Consider the following 16,090-nt stretch of genomic DNA (forward strand, 5'->3'; position numbering starts at 1 on the left):
GGTTCTACTTTAATTCTCAGTGCAGAGAGGTTCTAGTTAAATAGACAGTCACCAGACGTGACACGGATGTCCAACAAAAGAACTGACATTTGGGCGAGTTGGATTTTCTTAAACATATTGAGTCGATTGGGCGCGATACAACGAGGACAGAGATAAAGAAGGGACACCAACACCAGCGCTGTTCTCACAACTAACTTTATTAGCACAGAAAGACATATCTTGAAGCACAACCTATAACCCCGTGACCACACGCCGATGACGTCAAATAGAGCATAAATGCAAAAGATTAGGACTAACCATGAACAAACTGTATCGTGTGACAAAACTATTCAAGAAAGCAATTTCTCCGTCATTCTGGGCTATAGAAGGCACGCTTACACAACTAGGGCCTTTTTTGTGAATGTACAATGCTTCCATAATTTCTCTGGTAGCCTGATCCGCATGCGCAAAAATACACACCGTGTCTGAAAATATCGCAGTACACCCATGTTCATTACAGTGTCCAGCCAGGTGTGAATAAGGATTGCCAACTAGTGAGCGTTTATGTTCCTATAATCTAATACTCAAACAGCAGCCCGTTTGGCCTAAGTAAACGTTTCCACACGAGAAAGGCACCTGGTAAACAATGCCCACTCTGCATGGAACTATCGAGGACATATGTTTTACCTTGCAACATTTTTCATTTACCACCTGTTCTTTTTTCAAACAACTTCGTATCAATTATTCCACTAATGTTTTTCATTTTATTTGGGGCTGACAAGAGAACTTTAACGTTGTATCCTCATGCACCATTTTTTAACCCATGCGACAGTTTATCTGCATATGGTATGACGACAAATTTACCTTTTCCCGTTGGCACTGAATTAGTCTATATGGCGCGGGGACAGAACCTGCAGAGACAGGACTTCGCGCTGAAACCAAGCGTTTGCACCTCTCATATAGATCTACGGGCGCGTCGTCGTTGGCGTAGGCCTTCCATCGCTTCGGGGTCTTCTCGCAGCCGCTGTTGCCTTTCCCGTTACCTAGTATTGCCTCATTGTATGTACTCGGTGCTTTCGGCTCGCCGTCCTCGCTTCGCCGCCATTTGTTGTTGGGCGAACTGTTGCCTTCTCCATTTTTAGTAGACCAGTGGTCAGCAGTGCCCATTTTCTGTAGCACATACCCGCATATGATGACAGTTTTTTTGGTTCGCCGGCCAAGGAACAATTTGCTAAGCAGCTTCGCACTAATGCTGCCAAGCCTGAAGGAACTGCGGAGGTGGGCAGCCTTCTTAGTTTCTTTTCGGTTTTCTCTTTCTTTCCTCCTCCATTTTTTTCTTTTCTCCTTTGCAATTTTTTCCGTCTTTTTTCTCGCTTTATTTCTGTTTATTTCTATATTTATTCCTATCTTCTTCCCTTTCTTTCTCTCTCTTTCTATTGCTCGCTTGCTTCCTATCTTTTTTTCTATATTAATACGTGCTTTTGCCTGCGTTACGCCAAGCGACGACAGTATACGACAGCATACGACAGCCCGGGCCCCTAAAGTGCTCCGCACTCGATATCATCACCAAGGCGCTCGAAGAACAAGAGGAACAATAATTCTCCTTGGCGCGAGCGCGTGCTCAATATGCTACAGATGGCTCTGCTGTACGTGGTTTTGCCAGCATTACGCCAAGCTACATGGACGACGGCAGCATGCGACAGCATACGACACCCCGGGCCCCTAAAGTGATCCGCACTTTAAAAATGAGCGCAGCTTGCAGAAAGTCGCGCAAGGCTGGGTCACAGCAGAGCTGCTGGGCACCTAGCTGGTCCTAACTTGGCTAGGCTTATACCCTCTCGCCTCTCTCTTTCCCACTCCTTGCTATACTATACTGCAAATGGCTATGCTTGCTCTCTTTCTTTATCTTTTTTTGACTCTGTGTCTTTCTATCTCTTTCTCTCTCTCTCTTTGTTTCTCTGCCTTTCTATCTTTTCTGTATTTCTTCCCTTTCTCTCTCTCTCTCTCTCTCTGTTTTTTTTTCTGTTTCGCTTTCTCTCTGTCTTTCTTCTTTTTTCTCTCTATCTCTATCTGTAGTCGTTCTCTCGCCTTCTATCTTTTTCATTCTTCCTTCCCTTTCTTTCTATTTCTCTCTTTCTCTTTTTTGCTATCGCTAATTTCTCTCTCTCTCTCTCGCTCTCTTTGTACTCGTTCTCCTTTCTTCATGAGAATTGAAACTTGAGCTAGTTGGTACGGATTCATCATGATTTAAGCAGCGCACTTTGGGACCAGGACAGAGGAAAGAAGGTGCACAACACGGGCGCTAACTCGCAACTGATTTTATTCGGAAAAGACATGCTAATATAAAGGTGAAGTACAAAAAGGGAATAGAAAACATAATCTTTTAATCATCTGCAGGTGCCGCTTAGGTATTGAAATTTCGCGTCACTTAGCGCGATAGATGGTAGACCGATACATTTTTTCGCCTTTCCTTGTTGTGTTGTTGTGAACCTTCTTTTCTCTGTCCTCGTCCCTCAGTGCGCTGCTTAAATCATGATGATTCTCCCTTCTTGCTTTCCCTCTTTTTCACCCTCACATATCTAATCCTGTCCCCCACTTCCCTTTGCCACCTGCTTGATGTATTATATCGTACAGGGCTATGCTATGCTCTGCTAGCGTGCCTGGATAGCCGAGTGGTAATGACGCTCGCCTCCGCATTGCGGTGACGCGGGTTGGAGTTCCGCCTCGCCAAGAATTTCTCTCTTTCTCGGTCCTTCTTTCACTTTCTCTCTTTTTCTCTCTCTGTACTCGTTCTGTCGCCCATAAGAGCATTCCACGCTCGACAATTCAGCGCACGTCTTCTGGTAGCGAAGCGGAATTGGAAATAGAGGAAAGCGATGAAAAAGAGGACGAACAGAGAAGAAAGCGCGTGGTCGTTCATAATGGTGATCTGTCTAGGACACAGGGCAAACTTGGACCATAACAGCTCTGCTGTAATAAACATATCCAGCATCCTTGGTCCTTTTATTGGCTTTTGATCACTCAATGCCTGAAACGTGAAATGCTCAAGAGAGACAGAATTAGTTGCCTGAAGCTGCGCTACCTATACGACACAGACAAGAAAGAAAAAACATTTCGAAAACTGTGTGCTCTTCTTTCTTGATTTTAATACATCCTTGTTTCTAATGTGATGCACGGACTCGCTCAATACCTTTTTAACGATAGGATTTGCCACAGATTTTTAAATATCTTTATACGAGATACAATATCTGACACCCTACAAGCTCTGCATTAAACAACAGTAAGAACGTCGATGAGTTTCTGTTTGGTTCTACAGCCCGTTCTGATGGCGCGCAGGAACGTAGCCTCGAACCAGCACTATTTCGCCGCCTGCCGCTGCATACGTCACCGCGGTGTGCACGGACATTGGTTTTGCCAACCGCAATCTTGCAGCAGCAGTGGTGCCAACGTGCAATTCTACGACTCTAAAATCTTTTCAGCTTTAATTGCTGCGACGTCAGGTGACTCACGATCAACGGGTTACCGGTTTGTTATTGCTGGATGCAGCAATAACATCCGAAAAATGATGTATGCAAGCGAACACTGCGAAGTATGTTATACCTCTTCAGTCTCTGCGATTCTGTTAATGCCAGCTTTTCTAGCAGCAGCGCTCTCCAGCGTATGAAGACGACCTTCAGCTCTTGCACAACGAAGTATCTGCAGCTACTGATCACGCAAAATTTTAGCAGCGAACTTGCCAAGACCGCGTTTTCGGCCTTCAGAATTGCTCGACTTTCGTCAACTATCAAGACTTAAACCGGTGTGACAGACAACCCGTCACTCTCGAGGAAGGGTTCATAGCTTGATACTTCGCTTGATCGATCTCGCATTTGTGCGAAAGTAGCATGCTACACTCATGGACAACTTTCCTCGGCAATGGAGGAAAGGCTACGGGGGCGGAGCTACTGCACATGTACAGCTCCGCGAAGTAGTCCAGTTGGACGCGCGTTTCGACTTTAGTTTGGGTTTGTGAACCTTCCGTATCTCCTGTGACGGCCGTTTGATTACTCGAGCGGCCGTCACAGGCTTAGGCAGCCATTTGTTAGTGAAATTTGTCACAAGCTCCTTCGGCGAGTCGTCAGAAAAGCTGGAGGGGGACGAGCGCTCACCTGAAGACGAAGACGCCATTTTGACTGTGAGGTGCACGTAAGAGGTGCGACGCTTTCACACGCACAAAAACGCGAAATGAAACTGCATAAAGTAAAACAAGCATAAACATCTCCTTGGTGCGCGCTGACCCTTTTTTCAAACAGCGTTCCGTAGAAAATAATGTTTTTTTATTCTCACGCAGAAAACACGGACGCAATTGTGGGGTTATATTTTTCAGCGGTAGTACACGCGTGATTCGGCTCTGTAGCCTTCTCTTCATTGCCAAGAAAAGTTGTCCGCGAGTATAGCTTAAGATATCAATATTATTTGACAGATGTCTGTAGTATTATATAATACGTAATTTATTCAGGCGACTCGGATACCTGCTTGAGTTTTGAGCATAATTTAATACAAATAATGAGAAGTAAAAATTTCATGCCAGTTTTCCTTTATTTTATGCACATCTAGGTACTTCTTGTGGTTCATCAATAGCAATTTTACCAAGCTGCTCACTCTATGCACATGCTGTCAGCGAACACTGTTTGAAAGAGGTTGAAAAGGCGCACTCATCATTTCTGATATCGATCGTCGTTGTGGCATTGACACTGTTGGCCACGAATCTGTGGTCACGAAGGTTTGTGCTCTTTACTGGAAGTGCGATGGTAAGTTTGAACAGTTCGTGGTGATTTCTGGCATTCGGCTGCTTACTTTTTCTTAAGCTCGACAACAAGGCGTTTCCCCCGGTTTTCAGAGCCCGAAGGACAAGCGAAAGAGTAAATAACAGTAAAGAGGGCCATACACGCGTCAAAATGTTTCCGCGTTATGCTCCTTTCCCGTAAGCATTCCGCGAGGCGGTCTTTCCTCACGGATTGGGGGGTGAGAGAGGTTACTCGGAGAGCGGAAAGGACTCAACAGTGGCTCGAGAACGTGGTGCATATAAAAGACCTCACAAACTTCTTGAGTCAAGACATTGCCTCCAAGTCACCAGGTCTGCAAGCGTCGTACTCATATACCGTTCACTGCTTCTCCACAACCGCAACGGAACTATGAAGACCCTCGTAAGAAGGATGCTTAGAATCTGCACTCGATAAACACGCCTTGAAATATTTATAGAGACACAACAAGGTACGTCCTGGCTTGAGCCAATGTTTCGAAAAGGGGCCGGTCTTATTATTCGTTGGGTGTGGACTTCCCCTTGCCGAAACGTTGGCTCTAGCCTCAACATCCCTTGTTGGACCGTAGTTGATCATTTCATGTATTCGAATCCCTAGAAGGCTTTGCCTATGTCCGTAAAAAAAGGAGTACAATAATTTCAATCTGACTTCCTGTCATACCGGTCTCGGTCTTTGTCAGCCTTTTTGCTTCAAAGCTATAGTTATTTAATTTATATACTGCTATGTTATACGAATATACATATACCCGAATGATTTAAACGAGAACGACACCACTGTTTTTGTGTGCAACGCAGACGTGATTTATGATCTGTAGATTGCACGATGAAGTGCTTTGCTAAATTTTTTTGTAATCACTCATATGTTGGGAACTCGCGTGGTGACGTTTACGACGTTAACAGTGTAACCTTGTTTCTTTTCCAGCTGTCGCTGCTCAGTCTATCCGTTGTCATCGCGGTTGTGGCAGCCGGCTACGGCTATGGTGGGTACGCAGGATATGGAGGCTATGGCGGCTACGGTGGCTACGGCGGATACGGTGGATACGGCGGCTACGGTGGCTATGGCGGATATGGCGGCTACGGCGGCTATGGTCTCGGCGGTTACGGCGGCTATGGTGGATACGGAGGCTACGGTGGCTACGGAGGTTATGGAGGCTACGGCGGCTACGGTGGCTATGGAGGATACGGACACGGCTTCTATGGATAGACATATCCGAGAAGCGTATTTATTGTATGTAAATAAAGTACGTAGCTAGCAATGACTGCAGTCATCTCAAACTTCCTTTTGTTGCTAATGGGAAATGAATATGGAACAGCGTTGTCCTAAGATGCCACGAACAACTTCAATTATGGAAAAGGGCTGCCTAAAATTGCGATTTGCTCACAAGCTTGGCCTCCTCCTTGGCGCATAAAGACGTTGCTAAGGAAGGCAGTTGCGGTTCTTACGATGTCAAGCTCGTTTGTCGAAATGCTGGCTCCAGTAACGCTTTCCGTGAAACGATTACTCATTAATTCCAGTCCCCATCTTCTCCTAAACTTCTGTCATGTTTGGACACCTAAAGCCGCAAGACAGTGAAGAACATAAAATCTTTATTACCGTGTAGCCACTGGTATTTCATTATTAAACACCACTGGATACACCGACCACTCAGTGCATGAAAGCATTTCTGCATGCAAGGGTATTTCAGAGGCGTTTTATAAGCATTTAATGCATACTGAAGCATTTGGGAGGTTTCCTTCAGCCTAGCAAACGAAGCTCACAATTTAACCCTGGCACTCAAACATTAGCAGCTGCGAAACATCTGCCCATAGTGGTGGTCAGACCTGTAAAGCAGAAGAGGGTGCTTATAATCTCTCTGGATCTGAGCAGGCCGCACACTGAAACTTAACCCGGGAACGTTTAACACGAGGAGCTTGTCACTTGAACCTAGACTAGCAGAACTACTTGAAGAGCCAGAAGGTGTCAACTGGGATAGCACTGTGCTTGTTGCGGTTAGAACTGGGGAAACATTTTTAGTACTAACGGACATGTCCTCTATTACAGAAGATTTCCCAGAAAGAAAGAATATGGCGCGGAGTTTCTAACTCACAGAGACATTGGAAGTGACATTGAAAACATCTACAGTATCAGGGAAAACTGAGCAACCGTTGTGATAGAACTAAATAGAGGATATAAACTGAAAACAGCACAGGGATACACCGTGACGCACAGGAAATTAGCACAGGAAATAGCCGTGACGAGGAATAAACAGCACATTTCGATGAGGATGTTGAATTACAAATGCTAAAATTACGTACCCAGAGCGCCATATTCAAGGGAGACTTGAACGCGAGAGGAGGAAGAAAACGGGAAGGGAAGGAAGCAATCAGTCAAGAACTCGTGACATCATAGCTGGTGTACCCCAGGGCAGCATACTTGGGCCTGTTCCCTTCAACATTTGCATTAATGATATCACAAACATTAATGATCAGTCCAGGTTCATTATTTATGCGGACGACACTACAATACTTCTGTCAGCAGATACACATAATGAGCTATCTTTGCGCGGTAATAATGTATTAATTAAGCTTGAACTCTGGACAAACGAAAATGTGCTGTCAGAGAATGTAGACAAAACAAAAGCTATAATTTTTAATTCTAGAAATAAGAAACCTGATACTCCAGTAAATTTGCAGTATAAATCCCAGCCAGTCGAGATTGTTAGTTCAATTAAATCGCTAGGAGTTCATTTTACTCAGCACATGCAATGGAATAACCATATTAATAGTATTTTATTAAAGGCATCCAGAGCGGTTGGCATAGTTTGGCGTCACAAATCTGTTTTACCTTTAAAAGCAAAACTTGCTATATACAATGCTTTATTTCTTTCAGATCTAAACTACTGCACGTTAGTGTGGGGCACGACGACTAAAACGAATTTGCGGAAGATTTCACCTCTACATAATAAAAGCCTTCGTCTAATTTACAACCTTCCTTACAGACATACAACGCAACATTTGTTAACATGAAATCATGAATGTTTTCAACCTCTACACTTACAGGCTCTTACGCAACTATGCGATCGAACAAAAAAAGACGTTTATCACCTATTACAGAGTTAGCTTCCATGATACGTTATGAACCAAAATATCCACACCGTCATCAACCACACTGGATGCTTCCTCGCACGAGAACTAATTATGGACAACAAAAAATTAACTATCAGCTACCGTTACACTTAAACAGACTGCATTCCTCAGGTAACCATATTGACCTTTCCTCAACTACGCCAATATCTTATCAACTCACCTGACATTTAAAACTTCTTGAAATTATGTGCCTAAAAATAAAAATAAGGAAAAAGCCAACACTGCTGCGCGTAAATTTTGTGTTTAGTGTATTTGTAGTTTATGCACTGACGTTTCATCTATGCTTGTATACATAATTATTGAATTGCGTTTCTTTTTTTTTTTTCTGCCAGCACCGCAGCCTGCTGTTTCGAATTTGTGTTATTGCTAGATTCTATAATGTTGTATATCTTAATCAGATCTTGTGTTCTGTTGCCGCCACCGCCTCTGTTTGATGTATAGGGGGGTCAGAACGTAGTCAAGCGGACAGTCGCTTTTATTCTGACCCCCTCCATCAACTTTATATTGGTGGAAATTAAGGCTATTATTATTATTATTATTATTATTATTATTATTATTATTATTATTATTATTATTATTATTATTATTATTATTATTATTATTATTATTATTATTATCTTTAACCATATATTATTGGGACTAGAAATAGTAGAGCAGGGATGTTAGGGGAATTTGCAGAGTGAAGTCGAATCCGGTGTATCGAACCCCTTTTTGCGAAAGCATAGGAATAGCAAGTGCACACGGAAAGGGCCAGCGAGGAAACGAAAGCCGAAATAGATTTTATATTATGCTGTGGCCCAGGCATAGTGCAGGACATCGAAGTAATGGGAAAGGTCAAATGTAGTGACCATGGGTCACTGAGGGTGAGGATAGCGCTCGACCAGAGCAGAAGAAGAACGAAACCAACCACGTATAATAGAATAAAAACCGATGAATTTAGGACTGCCCCTGAGAACAAGTACGATGGTTTAGTACACGAATATAAAAACGACATACATGGAACGAACGAAACCGTAAACAGACTGCTTTTGAAGCAGCAGTTGAACTTGGAGGTGAAGTACCAAGGCAAGAAGTAATCATGCAAGCTCTCCCGCACCACAAAATACTTAATAAAGAAACGACAACGCATGAAAGTACCTAACTAAAGGTCTAAAATATAATTTTGCTGAGCAAGCAAAGCTAACCGATCAGTAACAAAGGTAATTATAAAGTCAAAGAGATGGAGGCCACAGTAGAAAAAAGGCCCGTAAGCATTTTTCCCGGAGGATGCACGCGCTCTTATCCCACCGTGTGTCTGCCCCGTCCCCCTTCACCTTACGAGGGCGGTGGAAGTCGTGTTTAGGAGGCTTCGGGCCAGGGTGACCCTTACACCGGCTGTGCTCTCAACATGGAACTGGTCGCATTTACCACTGGGTGGTACGTGTCCGTACTGCTCAATTCCAGTGATGCAAGCAGATGCATGCCATCTTATCTGAACTTGTCAAGGGTTCAAGTCGGAACGCTCCCGTCACCTCCTGACCTCCTGCAAGCCGGCCTTCGCTACAGTGACACGACCAGTTACGACCGCTGGATGCATGATAACAGTTTCGACAAGACACTACTTCACTTCATATACATCGCCGGTCTTACGGCTCCCATCTAATACCCATATACGCACAAAATAGATGCCTCAAGGGCAAATTTATGTCGCAATAAAAGAAGGAAGCTCTGTTTTGGAAGGAAAAACGTGTACGCACTAAAAGATCAGCTGGGCCTAATAATGATTTCAGTGACATAGCGAGACGGCGGAAGACTTCTATTTTGAACTCTAGAGCTCGCAGATGAGCCGTCAATGCTATATAGAGTGAATTCCTTCACTCTTAATCAAGTCCCGCTTAAAGTGCTAGATATAGCCAGGAAGCCGGTCATTTTTCGTCTGGTTTCCCTGATATAGTCAGCTTTTAACCAGGACCCGATTAAGAGCGTAGAATGAAAAGTCGAACGAGGCATAGAAGTTTCATATATAACTACCGAAGAATTTAGAAAAGGCATACGAAATATGCCTCGAGGTGGAGACGGCATAATATCAGTTGAGTTAATGAAAGACGGGTGGAGAGGAGATTCTGTGTTTAAGAAACTTGCGACACTCTACTTTTAATGTCTCAAAGCAGTAAATGTGGCGGTGAGCCGGTAACATGTCGACGTTATGTTAATACATACTAAGGGAGATGTAAAATACTTCAAGAATTATAGACCCATCAACTTACTTTCAGTATGATACAAGAGAACGAGAGAGAGAGAAGCAAGGAAAGACAGGGAGGTTAACCAGACGCACGTGCGGTTTGCTACCCTGCACTGGGGGGAAGGGAAAAGGGGGCGAAAAGAGAGACAGAGCAAGAGAAGAGAAGAGGGATGGATACAATCACGAGCACACTTCGGGGAGCACATCCGGTCTACAGGCGGTCGCTCAGATTTGTTGCTTTTAGGTACTTCAGTAGCGATTTAGTTGCCTTCTGCGCTCTCGAAGCACATGTCCAAGGTCCTGGAATTATACAAAATATTTACGCATGTAATTTCATACATGATAAAATAAACGCTTGTCTTTAACAAACCTAGACAGTAAACTGGACTTATGAAGGGTTACTCTACAGTGAATCACAGCCATGTGATCATTCAGGTAATTGAGAAATCTGCTGAGTACAATGAACCCCTTTATCTAGATGTCACAGGCTACGAGTAAACGTTCAACTCACTACAGATATGAGCAGTCTTGGAAGTATTACGTCCCCGTGGAGTACAATTAAAACATATTTAGATACTTTAGCCAATGTCTAGAAATGCTTCACAGCTACCTTGCTTCCCTACAAGAAAAGCGAAGGTATTGTGACATGCCCAGAAATTTCACAATCGAAAAATCCCCTAGTAAAGTGCGAGAAATTGCACTTCCTTGTACAGTTCGTACGGCGCGGATCCTACAGAGTGATCGAGCACACCAGCATAACATACGAATGATAGATGGCGCTGTAATCCTATAATGGCGGCGCCTACGACGAAAACGTGCATATTACTTGCCACATGTTGAAAACTTATTTAAAAATCTCAGTAAATCGGAGAGGTTTGAGTACGCACTAGTGTTTACGTTGCTTACAGGCAAGAACCATATTTAACAAACAGGACACGCATAAAGCCGTACAACAATCGCGCAGAAAGACCGCTGAAATTTATTTTTAAATAGCTATTTACAGATGAAATAGCGCTCAGGTTAGGTGACTTAAACGTATTCTTTTCATCGATGCCTTCCTTTTGTTATTTATGTGAATCGAAAAAACGAAGGTGCTCAAGAGGACAGACTGAAGGTTGAACAACAGAATTCTCGCTGGTTAAACGCATTCAAGACAACCGAACGCGGTCGCTTACACCGTCGCCGCCCTGTAACAGATCTACTAAGTGCAGATGGTCGTTTCTGTACCAAATTTAGGCGCAGCCTTTTGTGTACCACGGCTTAAAGACCTGCATTGGACGAGTCGCATAATGTGTTCTGAGCGCACCTCGTAGATGTCTTATCTTTTGAGCTCTCTGCACTTAACTAAAATACGTATTATTCGGCACTGCACCTTGCCAAGCCGGGAACATCGGTCTCGAAAACCTCCATTTTGTGGACTTCGGGGTGAAGCAATGCTCCATAGTGTTAATATAGCGCTACAACAATGTTGTAGCGCTATGCGCAAGAACATTTCCAAATCATTCAGAAACACACTAAGTATCGAAGGCAGAAGCTAATGTCTGCAAATGAATCGAGCCAGCGGATACAATATTTGCAGCCTAATGATTAGGGCATTTTTTCTTCTTAATTTCAACTACGATATCCTTAACCCCCGTTTGTTCCCTGACCCACTCTGCTCTCTTCCTGTCTCTTAAGGTTACACCTATCATTTTCCTTTCCATCGCTCGCTGCGTCGTCCACAATTTAAGCTGAACCCTCTTTGTAAGTCTCCAGGTTTCTGCTCCGTAGGTAAGTACCGGTAAGATGCAGCTGTTATATACCTTTCTCTTGAGGGATAGTGGTAAGCTACCATTCGTATGATATGGGCAGGCCACGTAGCACGTTGGCAGGATGACCGGTGGTCATTAAGGGTAACTGACTGGATTCCAAGAGAGGGCAAACGCGTGAGGGGAAGACAGAAAATTAGGTGGGTAGATGAGATTAAGAAGTTTGTAGGTATAACGTGGCAACAGAAAGCACAGGACCGGGTTGATTGGCAGAACATGGGAGAGGCCTTTGCCCTCCAGTGGGCGTAGACAGGCTGCTGATGATGATGATGATGATGATTAGGGCAAGCTCATTCACTTCCGATATTAATTGATACAAAGGCGAGTGCGCAGGGACGCAAATACTCACCACTGCAGATATGTGCTTCCCGTGGGCTGTTTTAAAGGCGAAGCATTTCTCGGTGAACCAAACGCACTTTGAATCTATCTATCTATCTATCTATCTATCTATCTATCTATCTATCTATCTATCTATCTATCTATCTATCTATCTATCTATCTATCTATCTATCTATCTATCTATCTATCTATCTATCTATCTATCTAGTCGCCTGTGTCTTCGTGCTCTTGCGGTCATGAACTGTCATGAATGACAGGTCATGACCTAAGCCTCATGTCAAAGGCAAGGTCTTGGTGCTTTCGTGTCGGTTTCGTGGCTTGCCTCAAAGCCACACAATGCGGCGTACCAAGCTCCTCGCTGACTGCTTTGCATAACATCGACTCCCACAGTGCGTGGAAAAAGGCCGAACTTTAGTGTGGCTTCGTTTCAGGCGCAGTGTTGCAGCTCGTATTCGGTACAACACGATAACTTTTCACTCTTAAGCAACAATCGCCATGACGCATACGCCCCCATTAACATTATATCACGCGGCCAACCTAATGAAAGCTCACAACGTTAGAAATGTCAACCTTTTGTGCCCATAATAAAAGCTCTACGGAGAAGTTTCGCGGAGCTGTGTTAGAAAACGATATGCGCTATAGAATAAGGAGAATTCAAATTCTATATCTCTGTCATAGGCGCGTGTTAATCTAGAAATTATGAGAGTCAAGAGCCGACATTCACACTACAAGACTTCTTGGATTTCCTGTTGTTTTTTGCCGCTATCGCATTGCTGACACACAAGATATTCATCATTGAAAAAAGGAACACGCATCTTGCGAGACAAGTAGTGAGATTAAAACGCGGACAGTGCTCGCGGGAGCATTCCTTAACGGGCCAACAGTCACGACAGCAACTAAGACAAACAAAATGGCGGGGACGGAGCCGGCGGTCATTCGGGGAGCCAAGAACAAGGTTGGCATAGCGAGCACTCGAGAGGCCTCGCCTATAAAGAAACCCAGTTTTCTTTCTCTTCGTTCCCATTTTTCGGCGTTCGCCATTTTGCGATGGAATTCACGGCCTCTCCGCCGGGTTTCCTACACCGAACGCTTAGGGCAGGTTACAAGTGTTAAGATAACGTTTCAGGGAAGGTTGCGAACTAGCTTCCGGATTTTGTTACTACTTCGTGAGCTACCAACGCCCATTCCCACTTTCCAGCGGAAGTGATGGCTACTTATTCTCGCCGAGCTTAGAGGCGTCAAGTGTAGACAGGGTATATAAACTCGCCTAGTAGCCACTCTAAGGCAACAAAGCATCGCTTGCAGTTTGTCTGTAAAGCAAGCGCCTTCTCCCGCACTCCTTTTACGCTCGAAAAGGATATCACAATTCTATCAAAGACCATGAAGAGTCTGGTAAGATCAATTATTTAGAGTTTATTTACGCATATTATTTAGGAACTGAATCGTTCTGAAGGTTGTGAAATATTACGGTGTCATAACTTTCTCGTCCTTTCAATGCTTTAGACGTTCAGCGAGCTCTAGTTATAGGCCAAGGACGCCTGTAAGCTTCGTAACGCTAAGGTTGGCTTTAAGAGATCTTTCTCTAGCAGGTCTAAATTTGAAATGAGTAGTCAGGACAATGATTTACGAGATAAAACTCTATAGTCTAAGCATTTGGCAAGGAATGTGAATCGGAGCTTGACAGCTTTGCAAGTACATCCAAAAACCTACGTTAAAAAGGAGAAGTTCAACCATGTGAAAAGTTTTTTTTTTCGCCTTGTATATGCAAATTTCTAAAGAACAAATCACGATCATAGTATTTGGAAGGTTCTGCTCCAGCCCGTTCTTCAATTTTGGAAATGACATCCTTGGCGGTTATTTATTAAGGTTAAGGAGGCCAAGTCTAACAGCATGATTTTTCACAGCCTCACTGTCAGGTGGCTGCAGTTTTTAATAGTATTTGCCGGAGTTTTACGTCCCAAAGCCACGATATGATTATGCTCAGTTTTTATTGTGCTAAAACTGTTAAAGTACTACCTTTTACCACAACCGAATGAGTCCAACATACAATTAAGCCAAGTCAAGCATAGGAGACATTATTTCGTGGTTTTTAACTGTATTGAAGTATTTATGACACAAATTTAATTTCAGTTTGAGTCATAATTACTACAGCGCAGTTGGCAACAACAATATAATGACCACCATGCTTCACTTGGCTCAGCTGTCTGTTGGATTCATTTGGTTGTGTCCAACAAAGAGAAACGAGCCCTTCGATCAATTACCCTTCTCTCGTACCTTAGACCACATATTTGACGCGTAAATGTTGTTGCAGAATATCGTAAACGGGTGAACAATACGGAAACAGCTGCCACATTTATTCACGGTAGCTCTGTGCGTAATATTGAGAACCATCATTGGTGGCAATTTTCAAGGCATAACTTTGATAAAGTTAACTTCCGCGCTTTTCGCTGCATTGCGGCCCTGATGAGGGCAAGTGCATTTGTGCCTACGCTGATTTCACCTACTCATTTCTTCCCTGTATTATTGATGAAAACAACGAAGCCAGGAAATTTCAGCAGCATTCGCGTTCGAACAATGTAAATGATATGATATTTCGCGCTGCTAGTTTTCGATAAAGTGCGCTGGGGCGGAACTAGAAGCAGCTCGACAGCAAATACTATTTTCACTGCATAAAGTTGCTATTTAGGATTCGTTGAGCAAGCTTCCTTCTGGACAGGAGCAAGCCATTGACACTTATATGCCATACTAAGGTCTTCTATCTCAAAATGTTATGAATTTTTGCATGTTTATGCATTTCTATGTGTTCGCTGCCATTAATTATACAACTATTAACTAATGTTTGAAGAGCGCCTGCAATTCTTATTTGCTTACATGCATACCAACTCTGCTATATTCTGTTTCCAGATCGCAGTACCTATAAATAAATAGATAAATAAACAAACAAATAAATAAATAAATAAATAAATAAATAAATAAATAAATAAATTTCTTCATTAACGGTCACATAAGATCGTTTCTTTTCTTTAAAGACCCCGTTAGGGGGTCATTGTGTATGCCTCTTGTGTTGCCTGATGTTGCGTAGGACGGCGTTTGCCTCTTCGACACCTAAAGTACCGAAATTCCAAATAAATAGAACACATTGTTAGGGTGGTCTATAGAGAGCGCATTCTCTTCGCTTCCTTTCAGCTGTCATTGCTTGCCCTCTCGGCCGTGATTGCTGTTGTCACGGCTGGTTATGGCTACGGGCATGGCTACGGAGGCTACGGCGGATATGGAGGCTACGGTGGATATGGCGGATATGGTGGCTACGGAGGTTACGGCCACGGTGGATATGGAAGCTACGGTGGATACGGCGGCTACGGTGGTTACGGCGGCTACGGAGGATACGGTGGCTACGGAGGCTATGGTGGTTACGGAGGTTATGGGGGTTACGGCGGCTACGGGGGATACGGTCACGGCGGGTATGGCGGCTACGGGCATGGATACAAGGTCATTAGTTACGGACACGGCTACCATGGATAAGTTTTTCGCAAGGTGGTATTTATTTGAACTGTAAATAAAGATACCTGTGATATCAACGTCACTTTGTGTGTTCATAGGCTCCAATTATATATAGCAGGTGTAAAATGGTCATTATTCATTGCAAACAAGACAACGACCTAGCCACATTGCATATCTACAAAGCCGAACTTCCCAAGTAAAGCTTCATAAACAAATTCAATAGCCTGCCAAAGGCGCACAGTCTACAAATTGTGATCCAGGTACATTGCCAGAGCTAGCAACACATACTAGAAGTAGATCTTCAAGGGGAAAGCT

General features: G+C 43.6%; 1 protein-coding gene across 1 annotated transcript in view; it reads left to right on the forward strand.

The window, feature by feature from the left end:
* LOC119386817 (neuropeptide-like protein 31) overlaps positions 1–15,857 on the forward strand; it is a 25,364-nt gene extending 9,507 nt beyond the window's left edge. Inside the window, exon 3 of the mRNA XM_049413260.1 lies at positions 15,657–15,857. Within this exon, the coding sequence (XP_049269217.1) occupies positions 15,657–15,796 (140 nt within the window). The 3' untranslated portion in view covers positions 15,797–15,857. The remainder of the gene's footprint in view (positions 1–15,656) is intronic.
* Positions 15,858–16,090: the final 233 nt, after the last annotated feature.

This window comes from Rhipicephalus sanguineus, chromosome 3 (assembly GCF_013339695.2).
Source record: "Rhipicephalus sanguineus isolate Rsan-2018 chromosome 3, BIME_Rsan_1.4, whole genome shotgun sequence".
Taxonomy (NCBI): Eukaryota; Metazoa; Arthropoda; class Arachnida; order Ixodida; family Ixodidae; genus Rhipicephalus; species Rhipicephalus sanguineus.